The sequence below is a fragment of the Carassius gibelio genome, chromosome B8 (genome assembly GCF_023724105.1).
Source record: "Carassius gibelio isolate Cgi1373 ecotype wild population from Czech Republic chromosome B8, carGib1.2-hapl.c, whole genome shotgun sequence".
NCBI lineage: Eukaryota > Metazoa > Chordata > Actinopteri > Cypriniformes > Cyprinidae > Carassius > Carassius gibelio.
Window position 1 is genome coordinate 20,110,464 of NC_068403.1, and position 27,888 is coordinate 20,138,351.

At 43.5% G+C, this 27,888-nt stretch overlaps 1 protein-coding gene across 2 annotated transcripts; it reads right to left on the minus strand.

Annotated features, from left to right (window-relative positions):
- Window positions 1-905: 905 nt before the first annotated feature.
- LOC127964066 (glutathione hydrolase 1 proenzyme-like) lies at window positions 906-27,760 on the minus strand. 2 transcript variants are annotated; one of them, XM_052564218.1, is made up of 14 exons: window positions 27,608-27,760; window positions 27,184-27,249; window positions 22,989-23,165; window positions 22,764-22,894; window positions 22,157-22,246; window positions 21,158-21,350; window positions 20,752-20,912; window positions 20,390-20,539; window positions 5,304-5,440; window positions 4,888-5,075; window positions 3,729-3,856; window positions 3,528-3,640; window positions 3,046-3,159; window positions 906-2,932 (listed from the first exon to the last, which is right to left on the minus strand). In XM_052564218.1, exons 1-14 carry the CDS (start codon window positions 27,634-27,636, stop codon window positions 2,786-2,788), a joined length of 1,824 nt encoding a protein of 607 aa, XP_052420178.1. In that variant the 5' UTR covers window positions 27,637-27,760; the 3' UTR covers window positions 906-2,785. The 2 variants fall into 2 exon arrangements, with proteins under 2 accessions (XP_052420178.1, XP_052420179.1); XM_052564219.1 differs by lacking the exon at window positions 27,184-27,249 and having other exon boundaries at window positions 27,608-27,758.
- Between the last annotated feature and the right edge of the window lie 128 nt (window positions 27,761-27,888).

Below are 27,888 nucleotides of genomic sequence, written 5' to 3' on the forward strand. Positions count from 1 at the left end.
TACCCGAATCTTTCTCACTCTCGTTCCTTTATGCTTTCCATCCTGGAGCAGAGAGCATATGGAAGCCAGAGGGTTTTCGGTCTGACAGTAGAAGAATAGCATCGACACTGAATCATCTCTCCTCAGCACAAACTTACAGACATCCTCAGCAACTGCAGGCGGAGGGACAATAAAACTGTCAGACGATTGTGCGCTTTTGGACATCGCCTTTTGTGTGTCAATCAGTTGATTTCCTTATAGTTTCAGTTCATTCAAAGTGTGAATGTGCTCTTGAAAACTCTGAAGGAACATTTATGAGCACTCCAGAATCTCAACAATGCGTCTCTGCAGTGAGTTATGAGCTTATGATGTTGACCACACACTTGTCAGTGAGCAGCTGCAGGGCTGTTGTAGAAAACAACGATTTTCTTGTTTCCTTGAATAGGTCTATTTTAGTTGCGTATTTCTCTGCTCAGTTAAATCCACATGTAAATATGCAAATCATACATAGCCTGAGGCCACACGCAGGTTTCCACAGGCTGCTACCATGTTAGCCTAACAGTAATGCTTACAATATACAGTAAATACATACATATGGTACATTTATGCTCATTAATTTGAATTAAAACAGTATGTCATGATATGTTATTATAATTAAACTATTCTCTCTTAATCATTAGTTCAGAATGGTTTACTTCATTCTTATTACCTCTTTCAAAATATTATAAGTTTGGCCTTAATAAAAATATATTCACATGTGGCTGCTGACTGGAGTATTTATAAAGCCTACTATTTATCAAAACAGTTTTTTGCTTCAGAGCTGTTTCAAATGGAACCGTTTCATAAAATACAAGCTTGCATTATTTAGTAATTAGCTCTTTTGCAATATTTATATCAACACTTCTGAATGCGACAGAAAACATACATTGGTCCAAAAACAGTTTAATTAACAGCATAACAACAGCCCCATAACAGTGGATGTTTAAAAAATATATACACACATGTATTTCTCTGAATGCACTATACATTAACACCACAGTGTCACTTCATGATAAACATTAAAATGTCTAGCTTCATGATATAGCTTAAATGTGATCTGTACATTACACAGCATGATATTGCAGTTATATGATTTGGAGACAAACAGTCTAGTGATAGCCTTTAAAGGAACAGTATACCAAAAATTAGTTAAAAATCAGACCATCCGAGATGTAGTTGCATTTGTATCTTCATCAGAACAGATTTGGAGAAATGTAGCATTACATCACTTTGTCATCTGGATCCTCTGCAGTGAATAGGTGCCGTCAGAATGAGAGTCCAAATAGCTGATAAAACATCACAATAATCCACACAACTCCAGGTCATCATTTAGGTTTTTTTTTTTTTTTTTTTTTTTTTTTTACTTCAAACCGTTGTTTCTGACTAAAATACAAGTCTTCTCTACATAATATTGTTCTGTCTGATTCAGGACAGAAGTGTGAACAAAGAGAAAACAGTCCAAACAGATATAAACAAATTTGAATTTTAAAGTAAGAGGACAACAAAGGATATACTCTTTTTTACTGAAGAATTTTGGACTATGGACAGAAGCAACGTTTACATTTAAAACACATTGATGGATTTGTCCCTTACAAACACAGCTTTTCATTTCACTTTATTCATTGTTTTTATCTGCTGTTTTGACTCTCATTCTGACGGCACCCATTCACTGCAGAGGATCTACTGGTGAGCAAGTGATATAATGCTACATTTCTCCAAGTCTGGTCTGATGAACAAACAAACTGATCTACATCTCAGATGGAATGACGACAAATTATCAGCAAATTCATTTTTGAGTGAACTATTACTTTGAATGTAATTTAAACATAAAATGGGACTAACATTAGCTAATAATAGACCTGAGGTGAACATGTTTTTCTGCCTTGGAACTCGGGTCTTTTTCACATACACAAGTCATTTACTCATAACAATAACAATTCAGCATTTCACATTATGTAAGTCATCTCATGAGAGAATGGCTGTATAGCCTACAGAGGCGAACGTGTCCAGTGAGGTAATCTAAAGCTGTACATGCCATTCTTCCATGATTTTACCATAAGAATATTATCATTCCAGTTCACTGTTTCAAATCAATATACTGGTTAGAGCTTTAAGTGAAACATTCAGCTTATAGATGGTAATATAATAGAGTTTCCACACATTTTAACAGTGTTTTATTATTACAGTGTGTCTACCATGAAAATAAATAAATAAAAACAGAATCTTAAAGAGATCATGTTCCAATATGACTTTCTTTTTTTCTTTTTTGGCAAATAAATACATGAACCATTTTTATTACTAAGATTAATTTTAAAATTATTTCCCTGACTTTGTCACTTTCACAGGCACTTTTTGTATTGCTCATTTTGAATTGCTCTTAACATGTCCATTAACCCAAAGAACTCCATTACACAACAAAAAACCCATACAGTGGGATCAGGTACCAAAGGACCCCCACATACTGATAATCAATCCTCTTTCTCTACACACAAAAGGAATAAATAAGCTTGGAAATATCACAGACAGTTCAATATGAAAGTTAGGCACTGATGATACCAATAAAACATTTTCCCATCAAAAATAAAAAAATTATGTTAATAAAAACAGGGAGTATTTGTATTACCTTGTCCATTGGGGTCCATGTTGACGGTTTGGACTGAGAGGTGCATTGCTTCACAATGTGTATATTCATTTTTTAGTGGTTCTTGATTGAGTCACCAATGATTGAAGGCCCACAAAAATTGAGAAGGGAGAGAGGGAAAGTTGTTTAATATCCCGCGGGATAGCCGCCTTTCCTGGGGTCAGACTCGGCGCAGAGTTTGTCTCCTTGTCGCACAATGGCCTGGACTACTGCTCCTGGCGTCCTCTGCAGCTCTGTTACATGATTCTTCTGAGCCAGGCCATCAAGAACACTCTGAAGAACCAGAAACATATAATAAAAAATACAAATAACTGTCTTTTTACTGACTCATTAAATCGTTTGTCATGCCTTAAATTAGGTAAGCTCAGTTAAGTCCAGGGACCCACCTGCTCAAAGTCCTGTTCCACAACTGTCATGTTGGGGTTGAGCTGGTTGTGGACTCTTGGCTCTGTAACTGCTTTCTTCAGATCATAATTAAAGAACAGTGAGTTCAGGATCACCTGGGAGAAGTGGAAAAGGAGAGGTAAAAAGACGCTATTTTAAATACTACAAAAAATTCAAAATTATACTGCTTTTGCTGTACTTTGGATCAAATAAATGCAAGCTTAGTGAGCAGAAGAGACTTCTTTAAAAACATTTAAAAAACACTGTTCCAAAACTTTTGACTGGTATTGTATGCTCCAACCTCTAATAGGTTCCATACTGTATATGCTTTATACTTCCTATGACAAAATATTTTGTATATGGAAATGTATACATACTGTATATTTAATTTGCATAAGGGAAGCCAGGTTTAGAAAACACTACTGTACCCTGGCCATATGCATCCAGTGAGTATAGTTAAACGCTGTTTTGTGTTTGTGGTTACCAGAGCAGTTGCAGTGGTGATTTTCGTCCCCCCTGAGGCCCCAACCACCATTTTGACTCTGTGGTGTTTGTCAAATATTATCGTGGGGCTCATCGACGAAAGTGGTCTTTTACCTTGTCAAAAGACAAAAGTCGTATGTTAAAAACAAAAAAAACAACGTACCTGTGTGTCTAGAGATAATCTGTCATTTAATTTTGTTACCTGGCTGAATGAAGTTGTTGGGTGAAGGGGGAACCCCAAAGCCATCGTTAATGTAAGGAGAGCTGAAATCATCCATCTCGTCATTAAAGATAATGCCAGTTGAGCGTGACATCACCTTTGAGCCAAAACTATGAAAACACAAGATCAAGATCAAGACAATAAGATTCTTGTCATTTTCAGGGCTCAAGACTAAAATATGAGCATACTAAATATTATAAGAGGAACAGTGTTTATTGATTTATATATATATATATATACAGTGGGGCTCGAAAGTTTGGGCACCCCTTGCAGAATCTGTGAAAATATGAGTAATTTTCAAAAAATAAGAGAGATCATACTAAATGCATGTTATTTTTTATTTAGTACTGTCCTGAGTAAGATATTGTACATAAAATATATTAACATTTAGTACACAAGACAAAAACATTGCTGAAATTATTAAAGTGACCCCACTCAAAAGTGACTGAAATCATCCATCATCAAAAAAATAAGACAAATTTGGCCATCTTCATCGTGTTCAAAAGTTTTCACCGCCCAGCTCTTCATGCATCTTGTTTCCTTCTGGAGCATCAGTGAATGTTTGAATCTTTTTAAATAGTTGTGTTTGAGTCCCTCAAATGTCCTCAGTGTGATAAGATGCATCTCAAAATCATAAAGTCTGGAAAGGGTTAAAATATGCAAAGATGCTGGAAAACTGAAGAATCTGCAGGACCTTAAAGATTTTTCTGAAGAACGCTGCTCAGTTTAACTGTTCAGAACAAACAAGGGACTCATGCACAACCATCACAAAACAGAAAGACAGCCGAGGATCATCAGGTAACAGAACACAGTATTAAGAACCAAGGGTTCCCAAACTTTTGAGTGGGGTTATTTTAATAATTTCAGCAATTTTTTTTTGTCTTGTGGACTAAATGTTAATATCTTTTATGTACAATATCTTACTCAGGACAGTACTAAATAAAATATAACATGCATTTAGTATGATCTCTCTTATTTTCACAGATTCTGCAAGGGGTGCCCAAACTTTCGAGCCCCACTGTGTGTGTGTGTGTATATATATATATATATATATATATATATATATATATATATATATATATATATATATATATATATATATGAACAGGGAAATGCAGGTCAAGTGCTGTTTTTCTCTTACTAAAGGTTGATGGTGCTGGTGGCTGCCACCGCACTCCCATCCTCTGCGATGACTGACAGGTGAGCTGTGCCATGGTCATCAGGGACGAAGTACTCAGGATCATAGTAGCTGTCTGGGTGAGTAGTGTCATCTGTGATTTTACTCCTAATGTTGTCTGCAAAGTAGTCTGAGGTCATGTTGTGGATGAGCTGGGAAAGCAGATCATTGAAAATAGATTTACCAAAGGCCATTAAACTCACAGGTGCATGAAATAGGAACAGTAAGAGGCCTTGGGAAAATATAATCTGCTGTATCGGATATTATTTATAAAGGACTCTTTAAACCACTTCACAGATCTTGAGCTAAAATGCATAAGTCCTCAAAACTCCTTGTGTGAGACCCAAAACAACAAATTATGTACAGTTAGTTGAACTCACGTCAGTAATGTTGAGGTAACGCGGGTCTCCCAGTTTACTCCTCTTGGCATAAGCAAAACGAAACGCCTCTACAATGCGATGATAAGTCAAAGTCCTCTCCTCTGCTGTTGACACACTGCTATCTGAGAAGTTGAAACCTAGAAAACGAGTTGAATCCTTGATGTGAATTATACCTGTTATGCATATTTATATTAGGATACACAAACACTTCGCCTTGCATAATTCAGAAAGCCTTCATTCACATAGAACACATTTTGGTAACACTTTAGTATAGGTGCCAATTCTCACTATTAACTAGTTGCTTATTAACATACCTATTCATAATATATTGGTTGTTTATTGGTACTTAATCACATATTCACATATTCTTTGTGATTATATTCGACATAATCCTTATCACCTACCTTACTTATTATTATTAATTACAAAAGTTGTAGTTAATTATTTGTTAATAGCGAGAATTTGACCTTAAAGCATAGTCTGACCTGCATTTTTTGTTTCACTCCACTGCTTTTGATTTTATTTATTTTTTATGTAAACCTTTGCTAATCCCTTATGTATTTGACTGCTGCACTCACGTCTTGTGTGTTTTGCAGAATCACACATGACACACCATTCTTTAAACACTGCATTTAATGTAAAATTAGTTCAAGTTTAAAAATAAATAAAAACAGACCTTTCATCTTGTGTTTTTAAATCCAGAACACGTTTTTGGTTTTAAATAGGTGAGACACAGGGCAGCCTGAAGGCAAAATGAAACATATCTGAAGACTAATTAAAAGTTGAACTTACTATGCCTTGAAGCATTGCATTTTTACTTTTAGAATGCTTGTCATGTACAATACACTGCAAAATATGTGGGATATGGTCAAATATGTTCTTCTAGCGCATATTTACATATAATAAATAATGGACAAGGAGTGCAGTGGAGTGCAAAACCATATTCTGTGTTTAATTTACACAACTCTCTTGAATACTTTGTTGATATTTGCTATTCTATGAAAAGTGAAAAGTATATGAAAGTGGCACTACTATCAGATTCAAATTCAACTGGCACCATCTTGCATCTCATTTATTGACTGCAGTGACGATGAATAAGCAACATAAGATGGATAATATACAGTCATCTGATCATTATCACAAAATAAACCCAGAGGGTGTCACAAGACCTTATACTCCTCACCTTGTTCGCATATTTTGCAATGATCTGCTACATGTACATTCTTCCTTAAAGCATAACATGATGATGCTTGCCCTCATTAACATGGAAAAGTACATTTATATGAGTAATTCAACAAATCTTTGGTTCTTTTAATTGTGGTGATTTTCAAAAACCCACCAATTCTCAACAAGTAAGAATACTTCATAATAAAAAAATAAAAAAAGCTTTTTAGTGAATTGTTGGCCTTCTGGAAAGTATGTTAATTTACTGTATGTGTACTCAATACTTGGTAGGGGCTCCTTTTGCATTAATTACTGCCTCAGTTTTGCATGGCATGGAGGTGATCAGTTTGTGGCACTGCTGAGGTGGTATGGAAGCCCATGTTTCTTTGACAGTGGCCTTCAGCTCATCTTCCTTTTTTTGGTCTGTTGTTTCTCTTTTTCCTCTTGACAATAGCCCATAGATTATCTATGGGGTTCAGGTCTGATGAGTTTGCTGGCCAGTCAAGCACACCAACACCATGGTCATTTAACCAACTTTTGGTGCTTTTTGCAGTGTGGGCAGGTGCCAAATCCTGCTGGATAAAGAAATCAGCATCTTCAAAAAGCTGGTCAGCAGAAGGAAGCATGAGGTGCTCCAAAATTTCTTGGTAAACGGGTGCAGTGACTTTGGTTTTCAAAAAACACAATGAACCAACACCAGCAGATGACATTGCACCCCAAATCATCACAGACTGTGGAAACTTAATACTGGACTTCAAGCAACTTGGGCTATGAGCTTCTCCACCCTTCCTCCCGATTCTAGGTCTAAGTGTCACTATCCCCACACAAAAAAACACAGGACAGGTAGATCCAAAATGCAGTATGTTTATTTCAGGGGTAATCTAAATCGTAATCAGTCCAGGCAGGGGTCAAAACCAAAGAAACAAATCCAACATAAACAGACACAAAACAAACCGGCAAGAGCAAGACTAAGAAGAGGTGTAATAACTACAAGGACTCTGTGACACATACTAAAACAGTGCAATGATTAATAACCCGTGACAGGTGAGTGCAATGAGGAGACAGAGATTGTGGGGAATGTGGTTCATGAAGTGACAGCCACCGTGGGGAAGGAGGACATCTAGTGGTTACCCAGGGAACACAAACCAGACACTGTGACAAAACCCCCCCCTCTACGGAGCGGCTACCAGACACTTCAAGACAAGACTGACAAAACAAGACCAGGAGGAGGTGGACCGGCGGAGGATCAGGGGGAGGGACGGAGGGCCAGGCTCACAGAGGGGAACAGGGACAGGAAGTGAACAACCAACCAAAAAAAAAAAAACCCAACAACAACACAACAGGAGATCAGGGTGGGTCAGTGTGTTCAGGGACCCAGGACTGTGCCGACCGGGCAGGATTTCAGGGTGGAGCAGAAGACCAGCATATCCGTGTGGTCGAGAAAGAGGCCCACCTGGGAGGCGCAGAGGACCACCACAACCGTGTGGTCGAGACTGGAGCACCCCAGGGCGGAGCAGAAGACCACCACAACCGTGTGGTCGGGACAGAAACCCCCCAGGGAGGAGCAGAAGACAACCACATCCGTGTGGTCGAGACCGAAACTCCCCAGGGTGGAGCAGAAGACCACCACAACTGCGTGGTCGGGACGGAAGCCCCCCAGGGCGGAGCAGAAGACCACCACATCCGTGTGGTCGAGACCGAAGCCTACCAGGGTGGCGCAGAAGACCACCACAGTGGGATCGGACTGACAGGAGAGCAAGTCTGGTTGGGTAAGTCTGAAACAGAGAACATGATAAAGTTAAGGGTAGCCTCCGTAGCCACCACAGGATCAGTCGAGCGCTCAGAGAGTTCGGCTGAGACGTGTTGAGGCTCTGGGAGTTCCGCAGAGGCCAGGAGAGACTCTTGTAGTTCAGCAGAGACGTGTGGAGGCTCTGGTAGTTCCACAGAGACATGGAGAGGCTCTGGTAATCCCATGGTGTTTAGACTGGATTCCAGAAGATCAATGCTGACTTGACTCTGATCATGAAGATCATTGGTGGTCTGACTCTGCTCATTAAGATCATTGGTGACTTGCATTTGTTCATGAAGATCATTGGTGACTTGCATTTGTTCATGAAGATCATTGGTGACTTGCATTTGTTCATAAAGATCAATGGTGACTTGCCTTTGTTCATGAAGATCATTGGTGACTTGCATTTGTTCATGAAGATCAATGGTGACTTGCCTCTGCCCATGAAGATAGTCGGTGACTTGACCTTGCCCATGAAGAACACTGGTGACTTGACCTTGCCCATGAAGATCATTGGTGACTTGCCTTTGTCCATGAATTTCACCGGTGACTTGGCTTGACTCCAGAGTGTCAACGGTGACTAGCCCTGACTCTGGAAGGTCAACAGTGACTAGCCCTGACTCTGGAAGGTCAACGGTGACTAGCCCTGACTCTGAAAGGTCATCGGTGACTAGCCCTGACTCTGGAAGGTAAACGGTGACTAGCCCTGACTCTGGAAGGTCATCTGTGACTAGCCCTGACTCTGGAAGGTCATCGGTGACTAGCCCTGACTCTGGGCTGGCGGCCACTTTGTGCAGTGGCTCTGGACTGGCAGCCATCTTGTACTGTGGCGCTGGCTCAGCAGACGTGACGTGAACCGTCTCTTAATCAGCAGACGGGACGTGAACACTCCTGGGAATCTCTAGGATCTTGGTCAGCATAGAAAAATAATCTAAAAAGGTTTCAGCGGCCATCTTGGCAGGTGGCGCTGGGCTGGCGGCCATCTTGCATCGTGGTGCTGGGCTGGCGACCACTTTGTGCCTTGGCGCTGGACTGGCATCCATCGTGCCTCGCAGCGCTGGGCTGGCGGCCATCTTGTGTCGTGTCGCTGGACCTGCGGCCATCATGGGCAGTGGTGCATGGGCTGTTGCTTTTCTGTCAGTAGAGTAGCTTTGCTTGCTGGACCGATGTTCACCTTTGTGCGCATTTTCCTGTTGAATATGATTTCATATGGTGACACTCCTTTTGAACTGTGTGGAGTTGCACAGTATGTGAGCAAGAAGTCCTGTATGAATGGTTTCCATGGTTTCCTCTCCTGCTCGGCAGTAAGAAGTGTTTCTTTGAGAATGCAGTTCCAGCGTTCAATAGCTCTGTTTGCTTGTGGATAATACAAAGATACTTTTCTGTGTGTAATATCTCTTACTGCCAGAAATTCTGTGAACTCGCTCGAGGTAAACTGTGTCCCATTGTCACTAATGAGTTCTGTGGGGTTGCCGAAGCGGGCAAACACAGCAGACAGGAAGGTAGTGACAGCCGTGGTTGTGATTGAATGTGTAAAAGCCACCTCCGGCCACTTTGTATAATAATCAATCAGTGGCAGTGGAACGGGCCGAAGTGGAGCAGCATGCGTCTTAGCGCTTTTATCATTCATCTGGCTGGTCACACATGCACTAATGCTGTCCTGCACCAACATGTCCATGCCAGGCCACTAGTATAAGTTACGCAGCCTCTTCTTGGTGTGCACAACACCCTGGTGAGTTTCATGTGCCAGGTCCACCAGCTGTTTTCTCAGAGCTACAGGCACTAGCCGTCAGTAAGGGCCCCTGTATATTATCACATCTTGAACTGAGAGTTCATTTCTTAGTAGCAAAGTAGGATTTGAGCACCGTCTGTAGAGACTTCCGTCTGCTGTTTTAGGCCACCCCTTTTTTGTCTGTGCCCTGATGGCAGTAAGCTCTGGGCATGCTTCACATGCCCCAGCAAAGTCCTTCACTGAGGGAGCTTTCAGTTCTGTGTCTAGCAAAGCTTCAAGTTTTGGCTCAGTCACTGGCTCTGCATTCTCTTCTGATGGTAGAGGCAGATGGGAGAGACAGTCAGCAGCATAGATTTGTGCTCCTGCACGATACACTACGTGAACCTGGTGATCTGTACACAGTGTTAATCTTGTCCCCCATAAGAACGTCCACCACTTTTCCACAGCCCACACAGAGGCTAATGCCTCCTTTTCCACAATAGAGTATTTTCGTTTGGCAGAGGTCAGTGAAGGTGAGGCAAAAGCAACTGTGCACTACAGCCATGTTAGGTTTACATAAGACCACAAACATTTTCAGTGCCAAATTCTAGAGTTGGGTCCGAGTCCACCTTTGTTGAGTACGAGTCAAGACCAAGTCCACAAACATCGAGTCCAAGTCCGAGTCCGAGTCCAAAAGGGGCCGAGTTGGACTCAAGTCCGAGTTCTTAAAGGCCGAGTCCGAGTCAAGTCCGCCCGAGTCCAGAAAGTAATTAAATTAAAAAAGAGTATAAATTGGTATTGTACATTTTTACATTCTATTAATATTTTAACCTTTCAACCCATTAAACCAATGGCAATATAAAAATGTAATAAAAAAAATACCACTGTTACATCTAGTCATTGCCATTGAACATTTTTATTTTATGTCAACCTAACTAGTTTCCTATCAAAAAAGTTTTCAAAGGTTTTATTGTATTACAAGTGCATGAAAATACAAATGAACCTATTTTATTATTGTATCACACTATATTGTCCTCCAGTTAAAGATGACATTTCAGTTATTTAATGCCTCTCCCCCACATTTGACAGAGGTAAAGTGCAGCCAATGAGGAGATCCTTAATGATGGCATTATGAATTTCTTGTTGTCTTGGAGAACTTGCATCATAAAGTTGCATTGCTTGTTTGGTCAGTTCTGGTCTTGCAAATCCTGCAATGCTGAAATGTGCAGCACCTGTTGGTTGCTGCTGCTGTCTTTGGTACTCGGTTGCATCGGTTTTCGGATCACCAGTACACTGAACCGAAAACCGTTTCTTTCGGAGGCGTCCGATTTGAGAACCGATGAACTGATGATACTGCGCATGCGTGTAATTTTTCAAGTATTTTGTTAAACATCGGAAAGTGTGATAAAACTATAAAAAAAAAAAAAAAAAAAAAAAAAAAAATATATATATATATATATATATATATATATATATATATATATATATATACGTTTTTTTTTTTTTAAGATCGGGGCTAAATGTTTCTAATCTGTATATTGTAGATTATGTATGGGCCAAAAAAGGGGTTTTCAGGGAAGTTAGACAATAATTAAGACTCTAAAGACATGTTTAATATGAATAAGGGATGATTTATGAAATATCTGTACTGTATTTATAGTTAATGATGACAGATTCACAAACTGAGTTTGTAGTAAACAGAACATGAACACGAGTAGAGCAGCTGATGATACTGAACTGCAGCACGTGCCGGTGTCCTGACATTTTATCCTACCCTGTCAGATTTTCCTACCCGGGTTTTGAGCGATTCGCGTTCTCGAGTCAAGAACCGGTTGTATCAGTTCCCTTTCGATACTTCACTCATACTGCGTATGGGGAAAAGCTCCTTTTTTCCTCGATACTGAAGCCTTTTTTCAATAACGCAGTGCAACTGCACTGCCATTGGTTTAATCTGTAAACTTTTTTAAACCAATGACAGCGCTGCGTAGCTGCGCGAGCCTGTGGCGATGCAGCGCGCCAAAGCCCGCCAGAATGGGCGGGGCGAATGGCTATATAAGCAGGCAATCGCCAGAGGAAATCAGATCTTACTCCTTCAGCGACGACTTCACTTCGTTGGATCTCTGCTGAACGCCTTCGCCTGGAACGAGCTCTCGCCGTCGAAGAGGCACCGCAGCGGACCAGCTGAGACCGCCGACCGCCTGCAGCGCCGGCGTACTCGCAGACAGCCGCTCTCAGCGCCGATCTCGGGCCGCCCGCTTCCCGCTTCCGGCCGCTTCTCAGCGATCTCCTGCCGCCATCCGGCGATCCTAAAAGAGCTTTTTCCAGCGGTTTTCACCGCTCTAAAAGAGCGTTTCTAACGCCGTTTTAACGGCGACGGCCATGCCGCGCCACAGCTGTGGCACATGCAGAGCCCCTCTGCATGAGGACGACGGCCATGGTGAGTGTGTTTTCTGCCTGGGTAAACCCCATGCTGAGGCTGCACTCACTGAGACTTCATGCTGCTTTTGTGAAAGCATGAGTCTCGCCTCTCTGCGCTCGCGGATTGCTTTCTTTAATGAAAGTAATCCCGCCCCTCGCGCCCTCCCGTCTTTTTCCTCCCGCGAGCCGGCCAGGAAAAGACAGCGGGGAAGAGGGGCCCAGCGCCCGGATTTGGGTGAGCTCACGCCGGCTCAGCGCCCGCGTGCCTCACCCTCTCCAATGAGAGAGCCGTCCCCTGTCCTCTTCTCACGCCCAGAGCAGCGTCCCTCGGCTGAAGCGAGCGACCTCGTCTCTTTTGGCGGATCGGAGGACGAGCCGCTTGACGACTCCATGTCACTCGCGGCTTCTGAAACGGAGGACTGGGCCGGCGATTCTGACCCCGCCCACCTGCCGTCACTGGAGCCCATCGACGCCAGAGCTGGGATGGATGCCGAGCTTCTCCGCATCCTCTCCAAGGCCGTTGAGGAACTCCATTTGGAGTGGGCCCCCCCTGAAGAGCCGACACGCAGCAGGCTGGACGAGTGGTACCTGCCAGGACGCCGCCAGGCCCCCCGCCAGCGACCTGCCCCATTCTTCCCTGAGGTTCATGACGAGCTGACAAAGTCGTGGCGCGCCCCCTACTCGGCCCGCCTACGCACTTCCTCTGCAGCTCTCAGCTCAGTAGATGGCTCTCAGGAGAAGGGCTATGAGCAATTGCCGCCCCTGGATGAGGCCGTGGCTGCTCACCTCTGTCCCCCCGCGGCTGTGGGGTGGAAAAATAAGAGAGCCCTTCCTTCCAAGCCATGCAGGACGACCTCTGCCATGGCTGGCAGGGCCTACACTTCTGCGGGCCAAGCCGCTTCATCTCTGCACACCATGGCCATATTGCAGGTGTTCCAGGCAAAGCTTCTCCGTTCCCTGGATGAGTCTAGCTGTAGTGAACCTGCTTTCCGTGACCTCCGCAGCGCCACTGATTTGGCTCTGCGCGCCACGAAAGCCACGGCCCAGGCCATCGGACGATCCATGGCCAACCTGGTTGTGCTGGAGCGCCACCTCTGGCTCAACCTAACAGAGATTAAGGAGAGCGACAAAGTGGCCTTTCTCGATGCCCCAGTCTCTCCATGCGGCCTCTTCGGACCAGCGGTAGAAGGGTTTACAGAACGCTTCACTGCAGCACAGAAGTCGTCCCAAGCCATGCGACACTTCCTGCCCAAGCGCTCCACCTCTGCCCCGAGTCGCCCCAGGACTGCGCCGACTCAGCACCAGAGCAAACCTGCCCCTTCTACCCCCCAGGCGGCACCCCCTAAGGAGCAGCACCCAGCTCGCCCCACTAGGCGCGCTAAACCGCCTAGACGTCAGGGCCCCCGGCAAAGGATTGTGCTGGACCCGACGCCCTCTAAATCCTCCTGATCGTTGGGGAAGAAAGAGGAAGGGGCAAAGTCCCGCTGCGGCCGGACCACCCCAGAAGCTCTCTCGCCTGTCTGCTGTGCGACCTGGGCCCACTGTTGTTGCGTCCACGCAAAGCGCCGTTGTTATGGCGAACACAATAAATATTTCACATTTTCAAAAAGAGAGCACTTTTCCTCTTCCACACTCGTCGGTGTTCAGGCCCCTGATCAGCGGTCTGCCATCCGACACTATCCAGCCCCTTGTCACGCGGGCCGAGGCCTGGCAGGCCATCCCCGGAGTGTCCAAGTGGGTGTTGGGGATAATAAACACGGATACTCACTGCAGTTCGCCCGAAGACCCCCGCGTTTTCGCGGAGTGATTCCCACCTCGGTAGAGCCGGACGATGCTCAGGTCCTCCGCACCGAAGTGATGACGCTGTTAAGGAAGGGAGCCATAGAGATAGTTCCTCCCTCAGACAGCGGGTCGGGGTTCTACAGCCGTTATTTCCTTGTCCCCAAGAAAGATGGCGGTCTCAGACCCATCTTAGACCTCAGACATCTGAACCTTTCTCTCATGAAACGGAAGTTCAAGATGTTGACACTGAAGCAGATCCTCACGCAGATTTGCCCCGAGGACTGGTTCTTCTCGCTGGACCTGAAAGATGCTTACTTTCACATCCAGATAGCCCCCCATCACAGACGATTCTTGAGGTTCGCGTTCGAGGGTGTGGCTTACCAATATACAGTCCTTCCCTTTGGGCTGTCTCTAGCTCCCCGCACTTTCACGAAGTGCATGAACGAGGCGCTCTCCCCTCTGAGACAGATGGGAATTCGCATTCTGAACTATCTCGACGACTGGCTCATTCTAGCCCAGTCACGAACCGAGCTAGACCACAACAGATCCATGCTCCTGAGCCACTTACAGTGCCTAGGACTCAGGGTCAATTTCGCCAAGAGCTCACTGCTCCCCAGCCAACGTATTACGTTCCTGGGAGCAGTTTTCGACTCCGTCAATATGAGGGCGGTCATATCACCAGAGCGCGCTCTTGTACTTCAGCAGCTCGCGGCCTCTGTCAAGAACAAAGCCTGTTTCCCTCTGAAGTTCTTTCAGAGGATGCTAGGGCTGATGGCTTCCGCCTCCCCAGTTTTACAGCTCGGCCTCCTACGAATGCGGCCCTTGCAGTACTGGCTGAAACTCCGGGTCCCACCTCATGCTTGGCGGCACGGCCGCTTTCGCATCAGGGTCAACCAGGCCTGTCTAGCAGCCCTGGAGCCTTGGATGAACCCTGTTTGGTTCAGTCGTGGAGTACCCCTACAGGCGGTTTCCAGAAGGACGGTACTCTCAACAGATGCGTCCAACCTGGGTTGGGGTGCTCTGTGCGAGGGCAGACCAGCCTTCGGCTCGTGGTCGCACGAAGAAAGCCATCTTCATATCAACTGCCTCGAGATGCTGGCAGTGGAACGAGCCCTTCAATCCTTTCAGGCAATCTTGGAAGGGCGCCACATCCTAGTCCAGTCGGACAGCATGACAGTGGTGTCCTACATAAATCACCAAGGCGGCCTTTCGTCCAGCCGCCTCTGCGCACTGGCAAAGCGCCTCTTGGAATGGGCATTACCCAGGTTGCGATCGCTCAAGGCGACACACATACCTGGCAAGACGAATCTGGGAGCAGACATGCTTTCACGGAGCAATGTCCCCTCGGACGAGTGGATGCTCCATCCCCAGACAGTTCTCAAAATCTGGGAGATTTTCGGGAAGGCAGAGGTCGACCTCTTCGCCTCAGAAAGCAACTCTCATTGCCCAACTTATTTTTCAAAGGAAACAGATGCACTGGCCCACAACTGGCCCAGCCTCCTTCTTTATGCTTTCCCCCCGATTGCTCTGATCCCTCAGGTCATCAGACGAGTCAGGGAAGACAGACACAGAGTCCTCCTAGTGGCCCCACTCTGGAGGACCCAAGTTTGGTCCTCGGAGCTTTTCAGGCTTTCCATGAAAGCCCCATGGCCGATCCCCCTGAGGCGGGACCTCCTCTCTCAGGCGAACAGGACAATCTGGCATCCACAGCCAGAACTCTGGGCTCTGCATGTATGGTCCCTCGATGGGAGCCTCTGAGCCTCCCCGGGGACGTACTACACACCATTGCTCAGGCAAGAGCCCCGTCTACAAGACGCCTCTATGCCCAAAAATGGTCAGTCTTTGTTGACTGGTGCTTAGCACAAAACAAAGACCCTGTTGAGTGTGATGTATCTCCGATACTGTCATTTCTCCAGGAGCGTCTAGAAAAGGGTCTCACCCCTTCCACACTCAAAGTGTACGTAGCAGCCATTGCAGCATTTCATGCTCCTATTGCTGGCCAATCAGTGGGTCGACACAGCCTCATTGTGCATTTCCTGAGAGGTGCTAGGCGGTTGAAGCCCCCACGCCCTCTTACCGTTCCCACTTGGGACCTTCACACGGTCCTTGGAGCACTCAAAGGACCTCCCTTTGAACCGCTGCGGTCAGCTGACCTTCGGCCCCTAACGCTCAAAACCGCTCTGCTACTTGCTCTAGCATCGGTCAAGCGTGTTGGCGATTTGCAGGCCCTCTCGGTGAGCCCTGCATGCCTTGAGTTTGGGCCCAATGACTCTAAGGTCATTTTAAAACCCAGGCATGGCTACGTACCTAAAGTGCTCTCGACGCCATTCAGAGCACAGGTAATTTCCCTCTCAGCTCTGCCTCCGTTGTCAGGTGAGCGGGAGCTGGATTTACTCTGCCCAGTGAGGGCTTTGAGAATTTACATTGAGCGGTCTCAGCCGTTCAGGCAATCTGACCAGCTTTTTGTCTGCTTTGGTGACCGCACCAAAGGGTCTTCGGTCTCAAAGCAACGCCTCTCGCGTTGGATAGTTGAAGCTATCGCTCTATGTTACTCCTCTATGGGCCTTGAGTGCCCCATAGGAGTTAGAGCCCACTCTACTAGAGGGATGGCCTCTTCATGGGCCTGGTCTAGTGGTGTCTCTATCAAGGACATCTGTGAGGCGGCCGGCTGGTCCTCGCCGTCCACTTTTGTCAGGTTCTATAACTTGGATATCCCGACCTTGCATGCTCGGGTTCTTTCGGTTTGATACGACAGCCTCTAGCAGACTCTGTCATCATACCACCTCCAGGGAGCTAGCTCCCTCTCAGCAGTGTAGCGTCAAGGGTTCGATGGCTCCGGCCCTCTCACTTATCCTCTGGACCCCAGGGTGTTCAAGTTAAGTCTTGTCGTTCCCTACCGTGGCACGGCGCGGTTGAATTCGTTCCCCATACGCAGTATGAGTGAAGTATCGAAAGGGAACGTACTCGGTTACGAACGTAACCTCGGTTCCCTGAGATACGGAACGAGTACTGCGTTATATGCCGTGCCACGAGGCTGCGGGTTCAGTGTCGTCGCTTCAGTCGTATGACCTGATTTCCTCTGGCGATTGCCTGCTTATATAGCCATTCGCCCCGCCCATTCTGGCGGGCTTTGGCGCGCTGCATCGCCACAGGCTCGCGCAGCTACGCAGCGCTGTCATTGGTTTAAAAAAGTTTACAGATTAAACCAATGGCAGTGCAGTTGCACTGCGTTATTGAAAAAAGGCTTCAGTATCGAGGAAAAAAGGAGCTTTTCCCCATACGCAGTACTCGTTCCGTATCTCAGGGAACCGAGGTTACGTTCGTAACCGAGTACGTTTTCAGATCATCAGTAAACTGAACCGAAAACGGTTTCTTTCGGACGCGTCCGATTCGAGAACCGAGGTGCTGATGATACTGCGCATTCGTGATTCAGCATGAAGCCGAATGACTCACAGCGCGTCTGAACCGAACTGATTCTTTAGGTGATTGATTCTGAACTGATTTTGTGCTAATGTAATGAGTGCGGGTAAACCGAGGGCTTGAAGGAACGGCACTCTGACGAAACGTAAGTTCATTTAATAACAAATAAATCGCAATGGATTATGTATCCGGTGAACTGTTTTTTTTTTTCAACCGGTTTATTGAATCAAACCGTCCGAAAGAACCGGTTCGCGGAAAAGAATCGAACTTCCCATCACTAATCCACATTGATATCCAGTGAGTGGTGCGTGTGTTTCGTCTGCAAGCGTGAGACTTCTGCCTGCCGGTGTGGTGCAGTAAAATGACAGAAGGGGAGACATTCATTAATTTATCATTTCAATTTTATGCTGGTTTTATTGTTACACGTTACGCGGACTCGACTGTACTCGGAATATTTTCCGAGTCCAAAATGTTCAAGTCCGTGTCAAGTCCGAGTACAAATTCACCCGAGTGCGTGACAAGTCCGAGTTCATTCAAAATTGGACTCGAGTCCGGACTCGAGTCCGAGTCCAAGTTCGAGTACCCCAACTCTACCAAATTCTTTCTTCGTGTGACAACGATGGGTGATACCCATGGAGATGCATGAATCCTCTCTATCACATCAGTTTCTAACAATCTCTCCAATTCAGCAGAGACAGCTTGTTTAACTGAAAGTGGAAGTCTCCGCAGCTTTTGTTGAACAGGCTGAACGTCTTCCCTGACTTTTACATGGTGAATGAAACCATAAGCAAGACCTAACTTTTCCCCAGTCACAGCTCCGGCTTTGATCTCGCCGATCTGACACTGGACCCACAGGTGAGAGCACACTGTTGTTGTCAATAGAAAGTCTCAGTGCTCTGAATAAGTCCATTCCCAGCAGAGCCATGCCTGTCTTCACAATGTTGCATACTGCACTGTAGTTAACATGCAACCTAGCACTGAAACGTCAACTTTGGTGTAAGTCACTAAAAAAATTTCTGGCTCAGCAAGCGGAATACCACTGAAGTGCATTCTGAGGTGCTCAGGAATGATTGACACCGCAGATCCCGTATCCACCACTTACTCCACAGTACAGGAAGTTGCTTTTGCTTTTATGGATACTGTACATTTTGTCATCTCATCCATTTTCTATCATTCGCACTGTATTAATTTCCAAAATAACCACTTCTCCTAGTTTGGCTGTGTTTTGTTTGTACTTACATACACGAGCAAAGTGTCTGATCCACATCTAAAACAGCTTTGATCTGGTTTCAGTGCTGCTGCAGGCTCTGCGGAATAACTGCTCTATGTTCTGGTTCTGAATTAATGTTTCGGTCTCGCCTTCACCACTGGAGCATGCGGCTCCAAAGCTAGACTCTGAGCATGTCCAATAGCTGCTTCGACTTGACACGCCAACTTTACTGCTGTATCCAGAGTGAGGTCTGCCTCAGATTGTACTTTTCAGTTTGAACAGTCTCTCACGTATTTTTTACACAGCTAGCGTGCTCAATAAGTTGGTCCCGTATCATTTCATCTGTATTACCAGCAAACCCCCATGTAGTAGCTAACTCATGTAGCACGTCCACATACTCGGCTACAGTCTCATGTGGTCTCTGTACTCTTTGCCTGAACTTGTATCATTCCACCACAACATTTATTGCTGGACTGAAATGTGCATGCAGTGCAGCCACTGCTGAATCATAGGTTGTACTTATGTTTGTGAGTGTATAAAATACATGTTGGCCTTTGGTGCCCAAGCAGTGTAGGAGAATTGCACGCTTCCTCATATCGGGCCAGTCACCCCCTCCACGTGAATAGCGAGCAGGTAATTTCCGAGCATTTTCATCCACATATCAAACGGGATAGTGGGTCGTCCACTGCATGGCAGGAACAATGCAGGGAGAGGCACACCGGCAGTCGCCATCCTCATCACCAATTTGTTATGTTTTAATCTTGTAATAGTCACAGCAGAACAGACGAGACCTGACACTAGTATCAACTTCACTTGTTTTTTTATTTTTTTTATTCTCTTCTCTTTTTGTTCCTACAAACATTCAGTCCCATGTGAGCTACATCGCCCTCTACAGGTTAAACCGTAACTCAATACACAACATCGTTCTGCCGCCTTGTTATTATTTTGTCTTTACTTTATTTGTAAAGCCAAGAAAGAGTTTATCTCTCATTAATGAGAAGAATGCGTTGTCGTGTAGTAGCCATTAAATGTGTGGGACACCAACTCCTCATTTTCTATCTCTTTCATTTCATGTATTTAACGAGTTATCTGCGACTACAGGCTTTAATCCTCCAGCGCTTGCTCGCATGCGATGTGTGTATGTGTGTGAGAGAAAGAGAGAAATGCAGTGATGAAATGAAATAGCTGGGCAGTTTGATAGCCAAATTATAATAAGCAGCCAAATAAAAATAATAGTTATTATTATAATCGAATACATTAATGGGAAAATGAGCCTTATATTATCTTGATTATCGACAGAGAAATCTGCTAATGTTGATATCTCTGACTATCATCGATACACGATACTATCTTCTAACGGCACAACCCTAAGCTGTACATTCAATTTGTTTATTTAGGATAACCTTATATATTATAAATTGCCATATCTTGCTTAAACATATCACATTAATGGGTCAGCTGATTGGCTCAAAAGATTCCTGGAAGTCTACTAATAAGATAAATAAGAATGCTAATGAATGGCTCTCTCCAGGTATTCTAGACTAGAGGTCCTTGATTCGATTACACACACACGGGAACAATGTGAGACTCACCATCCACTATGTTGAGAATCAGAGCGAGTACAGGTCCACTGGATGGAGCATCAGGAATATAAATGGTGTACTCTCCCACATTTAACTTCAGGGGGGTCTCATTCAACACTGGCTTATATTCCATTAGGTCCTCAAGTGTTATAATCCCTCCTGTAGTGACACATTGATTTGCATATATATATATATATATATATATATATATATATATATATATATATATATATATATATATATATATATATATATATATATATATATATATATATATATTATTATTATTATTATTATTATTATTATTATTATTAGGTAATCTAACCTTCAGCACATGATAAAAAAGGTCAATAAAGAAAGTATGAAATGACCTGCAGCCTGGATATCATCCACTATATTTCGAGCCATAGATCCATTGTAAAAAACATCCGGCCCTTCTTCCGCTATCTTCTCGAAGGTGTCAGCAAGTTTGGAAAATCTAATGATATCATTTTCCTTCAGGAGGTTTTTGTCTGAGTCACAAAACACTTCACTGGAGCAAAGACAGAGAGAGGAAAAGATCAATATGATGTCTTTAAAAAGTACAGTAGAGAGTTTGGAGTGTGGTGAGTTAGGATTGTTATTTGTGATTGCATCATATGATGCAGTATGATGTAATTACAAATTACACACCAATACACCTTAGTACACTTGTTACTGTGTGCTATTTTCAATTATGATAAGTGGATTTTCTCAAAGACTGCCTAGTTTTCTAGTGTCCAAAAGATAAAGGCTCACCACAATGTAATGTCACTCAGAATTGAATCCTTGTTTTTTGCAATGGCATTGGCCAAGGCCCTGCCAATTGGAAAACCATTGCGTGCCAGTTCTATACTGGGCTCAAACAGTTCCCTCCATGGCAGTCTCCCATGTCTTTTGTGTGCCATCTCGTAACCGCGGATTTCTCCTGGTATGGCGATGGACAACCCTCCTGCCATACAAACCAGACACAGTAATTCATTATTCAATGGACAAATCTACAATAAGATCAATGACATGATGCTCATCTTCTGTATATCAATATGTTTTAATGCAATTAATGCACATTAAAAGGCTCATTAAAAGAACATAATTATTAAAAACAAATACAAAAAAACTAAAACAAAAAAGTAAAATTAGTAAATTATAATTTTTATATTGGGAAATGTTTTTATACTTTTAATCAGAAAGGATTCTAATTAAACAATAGACATTTAGAATTTTACAAAAGTTTTCAAATAAATGTTGTTCTTTTGAACTTGCTATTCAAAGAATCTTTCCAATTTGGTTTCCACAAAAATATAAAGCAGCACAACTGCTTTCAACATTGAACATAATAAGAAATGTTTACTGATTTAAATTGTAAATAGTATTTGTATTAATATTTTTGATTAAACATATGCAGACTTGGTGAACAGAAAAGATTTCAAACATGAAAACAAATCTTATTTTACTCAAACTTCTGAACTGAGTTTGACATAATCTTTTGTTATTTCTTAGTCAAATAATAAATGTATATACATTAAAAAGATTAACAATACTGCTTCACTGCTTTATAATATTTGGGAGAAAAAATTGTTCACCAAATCAAAGTAATGTGATGTGACCATCATGCAGAAAAAAATGAAATGATGACATACAGATTAAGTCTAGACTCTTAACTGTTTGTCAGGGTCAGTAAGTCTCTTAAGAGATCAGATCATTTATTTTATAGAATGGAGGCTGTACTTGGTGATATTTACAATAATGGTAATGTACCTTTCCGTGACAGCTGGGTGTTATTGCCAAACATGTCCTCTGAAGCATTCATTGGAGCAGTTTCTCTGGCATCAATTGTCTCAACCTTTCCTGTGGACCAACACATGGAATTTTTTATTTTTAATACTTCAAGTCTAAAATTAATTTGGACAGAAACCTAAGGCTTGTGTGTCATCATCATTTGTTATTTACTATGTTAGCTTCATCTGAAGAGGTAGTGTTTGCTGATGTTTTCACATCATTTGCTGACTCTGTGAAGCAAGATTTGCGGTCACTGTGATGTTGAGTAAACACTGAGTCCTTCTGCTAGGCACTTGACCTCAGGATGCTACAGGGTCATGTCTTTTTCTATTAATGTACTGTAAGTCACTTTGCATGACAAGTTTCTGCTGAATGGCAAATGACCTCTGCGTCATATTAAACTCCCAAAGCCATGTCCTTTCATGCCAGAACTGACTTGAAAAATATGTCAAAGTGGAGGAGAATTTACAGAAAGTTAGTTCATGGGTTTTTTATACCAAAGTGTGAGCAATTCCAAGGTCATGGGTTTGATTCATAGGTAAACTTTTTTAATGCATAAATTAATGCATAAATGTCATTGTTGTACCTGTTGACGCATTGTATATGGTGAAGTACAGTCCTCCTCCAATGCCCATGCTGTGTGCATTGAATAGCCCAACACACAACAGAGCAGCAATGGAAGCATCAACCGCTGAACCATTGCGCTTTAAGATGTCCCTGAAACACAAAGAATGTTGTGTTTTTGAACTGACGTGCATGATGTTCAGTGACAGGCATTGAAACTTTTAACTCTAGACATTTGGACTCTTACCTTCCAACCTCAGAGCACCTCCCGGCATCTGCTGCTACGGCTGCTTTTGAGTAGAAGTGGTTCGAGTATACAGTGAGTCTCTTATTTCCAATTCCCAAATACACACCCAGAAAAAAACCCACTGCAGCCACAAGCAAGACCACCAGGCCAGCAACGAGAGACTTCTTGACCATTTTCCTGGATAGATACAGAATGTGAATCCAGGATGGTTGAGATAAAAACATTTGAGGGCATATTTGATAAGTGACATTTATGCAGTGTTGGGAAGGTTACTTTGAAAATGAAATATGTTACAATAGGTTACAAGTAACCCTTTTTTAAATTAAATAAGTAGAGTAACTATTTCAGTTATTTTATTAAATTATGAAAAAAAAAAACAGTTACATCCTAATATGAAATAAAACAGTTATCAAATAAGTACTAAACTCCTGAAACATTGGTGTCTCAAATTTGAGAAATTTTAGAGCAGTCAATGTAATTTGGGAAAGAAATCAAAGCAGTATGTGTGTGTTGCAATATTCAGAAATAATTGCATGTAATTATTATGCATAATTAATTACTATTAAAATAAAAGTAAGCACATGTTGTCACCATGTCTGGTCTGTGTTTCCCTGGGTGTCCACTAATGGTTTCACTTCCCCATAGTCACCCCACTGCAGGCACTACATTTCCCACAAGCCTTTGTCCCATTCATCACTGTTAATTGCACACCTGTTATTGCACTCAGCTGTCTTCACTTTCATCGTTATCAACTGTCCATATATACCAGTCTGTCTCATTCTATTTCATGGAGTCCTTGTTTTCCCCTTTTTCAGTCACCCCTTTTTCTCACGTTCCCTTGTGTTTTCTTGTTTCTTGTTTCTTGTTTTTAGACTGCTTTCCCTGTTTTTGACCTTTAGCCTGTTTTGGATTTTGTTATTTGGATTACCCCATTAAACACTGCAATTGGATCTTTCATCTCCTTTGTGCAATCATTACAGAAGGACTCCATCATGCCCAGTTCCCCAGCCACCATAGAGGAGAGGATGGGGAGGCTTTCAAGTTTAACTACCCTCCGGCAAAAGGGGATTGAGGTGGGTGGTTTGGCACAATTATTCTGGACCATGGCGGTAGGCATGGGGTACAATGATAAGGAACTTAAAGACCTTTTTAACGCCTGCCTGGATAACCCTGTGCCTGAGTGGGAAATGAATGAGCTGGAGATCTTGGATTTTTGGGGATTCACAATGTTCCTACAGCATCGGTCTCAGATACCCCAGCCACACCTGTCTTTCCAGGTGTGATGGCCGACTCTAGACCTGTGTCTCCAGACAGGAGGACCGCCAGCCCAGCTACACAGCACAAGGTGGCCGCTAGTCCAGCGCCACTGCACAAGATGGCCGCCAGCCCAGAGCCACAGCACATGGTGGCAGCCGGCCCAGCTTCACAGCACAAGGTGGCCACCAGCCCAGCGCCACAGCACAAGTTGATCGCCGACCCAGCGCCACTGCACAAGATGAGAGTTAAGTCAGGTCCCCACTGACCAGGTCCCCGTGGTTCCTCCAGAGTCAAATCAGGTCCCCGTTGACCCTCCAGAGTCGAGTCAGGTCCACGTTGATCCTTCAGGTCCATGTGGTCCCTCCAGAGTCGAGTCAGGTCTCCGTGGTCCCTCCAGAGTCGAGTTGGGTCCCCGTGGTCCCTCCAGAGTCGAGTCAGGTCCCCGTGGTCCCTCCAGAGTCGAGTCGGGTCCCCATTGACCCTCCAGAGTCAGGTCAAGTCACCATTAACACTCATGAGTCAAGCACTACCACAGTTAGACCTCACGAGTCAAGTCAAGTCACCAATGATCTTAATGGGCAAGGTCAAGTCAACAGTGTTCTTCATGGGCAAAGTCAAGTCATTGTTGATCTTCATGAGCAAGGTCAAGTCACCGTTGATCTTCATGAGCAAAGTCAAGTCACCGTTGATCTTCCTGAGCAAACTCAAGTCACCATTGTTCTTCCTGAACGAAGTCAAGCCACAGTTGATCTTCCTGAACCCAGTCAAATCACCACGTATCTACCAGAGCCTCTTCACATCTCTGCTGAGCTACCAGAGCCTCTCCACGTCTCTGCTGAACTACCAGAGCCTCTCCACGTTTCTGCTGAACTACCAGAGCCTCTTCACGTCTCTGCTGCACAGCTGTGGTGGGCTTCTGCGCCGCCCTGGTGGGCTTCTGTCCAGTCCGCTCTGCTGTGGTGGTCTCCAGTTCCATTTGCGCCATTCCGGTGGGCTCCTGTTCCTGCTCCACCCTGGATTCCTGACCTGTCGGCTCTGCCCTGAGCCCCTGAAATTTCCATTCCCTCCTGGCCTCTTTGTTTTTTTTTACTTCCTGTCTCTGTTTCCCTCTATGGACCTGGCCCTCCATCCCTCCCCCTGGTCCTCCGCCTGTCCACCTCCCTCCTGGTCTCCTTGTTGTTGTTGTTTTTTTGTTTTTTACTTCCTGTCTCTGTTTCCCTCCATGGACCCGGCCCTCCGTCCCTCCCTCTGGTCCTTCACCAGTCCACCTCCCTCCTGGTCTCCTTGTGGTTGTTTTTTGTTTTTTCACTTTCTGTCTCTGTTTCCCGCAATGGACCTGGCCCTCCATCCCTCCCCCTTATCCTCCACCAGTCCACCTCCTTCCTGGTCTCTGTGTTCCTTGGTTTGTTCAGTGGAACATCTGGTAGCTGCTCCTTAGAGGAGGGGGTAATGTCTGGTCTGTGTTTCCCTGGGTGTCCACTAGTGGTCTCACTTCCCCATAGTCACCCCACTGGAGGCACTACATTTCCCACGAGCCTTTGGATTTTGTTATTTGGATTACCCCATTAAACACTGCAATTGGATCTTTCGTCTCCTGTGTGCAATCGTTACACATGTAACATATAACAAGGACACCAAAATAAAGTCTTACCCAGTTACCTTTATTTTGTAATTAAATTATGTAATTTCAAGTCATGTGACTAGTAACTGCCCAACACTGCATTTATAAAAAAATAGCATTCATTACAGACAATGCAAATGTGTTTGTTTACATGTATTTTGTACACTGATGTGCTTATCACCACCACTTCAGTGTAATTTATTTCATCATTGATCAGTGAAGGGTGTCCACAGCAACATCACAGTTTCAAATCCATGCACCAGGATATAAGCATGCAAACAAGGATGTGCTATTTTCTTTCAAATCAAAGCATAAATACACATAGAAACAGTGCATTCTTGTAGCGTGGCTGGCACAGAAGAGCATAGGCAGTTTGAGTGATGTGGAGAGACACAGAGGAGACTGTTGACAAAGGAATTGTTGAATAAAGTCATTATTTTTGTTTTCTATTTGTACAACCTCCACATCATCTAGTCATTTATACACATCATAAAACCAGTTTCTTATTTTTTTTTTTAACAAGTTGCGATTGCTTTTGTACATTCATGCAATTGATTGCACACAGTTATCGGCAGTTTCCTACATTATCAGTTACTAATGCAATGTTGCTCAAAATTTATTATATACTTTTCTGTGTAAATAGTCTTACCCCTCAAAAAATCTAGTCTTTAGTTCATCGTAAAAGTTTTACTCATTATTATTACACTTTTTCTCAATTTGGCATGAATTGTGCAAGTGAATCTTCTAATGAAGAGAATGTAGATGATAAACCAATGATAAACCATTTCTCTGAAATAGCTCAAAGGATCATCTCATGAATCTTCAGTTAAAAAGCTTACTGTATACTGTATGGAAAGAGGACATTCATTTCATTTTCCATTTCTATATCACAATTACATTGAAAAGTGTTTTTTTTTTTTTTTGGCCAGACCACTAGTGAAAGTGTAACTGGGAATTCAATCCAGTCTCTTTCAATCAATATCCCACATACAGTAATGTGTAAATGTGTACTTTTGAAATGGATATATGGCATACATAAGCATATGGCATATTGTTTAATAAGTAACTGTCATACATGTTGCCATAGTTTACATCAGAAGAACATCCCTCCAGAGTACACTGTTATATTGCCGACATGACTAAGCAATCCGTAAACTATGACACAAGGACTTGTCATTCTGATGGCACTGACATGTTCATTGACACAGATATTTATTTTTGAGAGATGAACTAAGGATTTTGAGCAAGAGACTGGCTTTTGCAGGTAATAGATGGTGTTTTCCTATTTGTACATGTTGTTTTGAGAAATGCACTTACTGTTTTGCAAATCTCAAGGATGATTCGAGAAATGTACCAAAGTGACTGAGAAAAACTGTAACAGACCTGTTGAATAAATCCATTACAATTACACATCATCATCATCATCATCATCATCATCAATGTTTACAGCAAGTTTAATAGAAAAGTTTTAGCATTCATTCTACAAGTCTTGACATTTCAAACATTGTGTTCTAGCCTCGAATTAGCCCAGCATGCAGAGTTCAGAGAGGATTCATTCATGTGTAAATCCAAGCCTTTCAAAAGTCACACACTATACAAGCCCTGAATGTTATTTCCCAGTTATAGTTAACTCTTATAGATGGATAGATTGATCTATCGATAGACACAAAGATAATCAAACAGACAGACAGACAGACAGATAGACGGATGGACGGATGGGTTAACAAATATATAGACATACCTCACAGATGATTTAGTCTGATGAACCATAATAAAGAGACTGGATCCTTTTTCTTTGTACGAGTGTATTTATTAAGACAAGTGTGGATAGGTCCAGGGACAGATATGATCTTTGCTAATTAAAATTTAACTCCAGAGGTTATAACCCAACTTTACTTGGTGACTGGCTAAGATTTTTTTCGGTACTAAAGGTAAAGACAGGTATTACTCATATGAAACCTTGCCCTGTTTTTAAGAGCTTAGGAACTACAGAGGTCAAACTACTGCAATCTTGTTGACAAT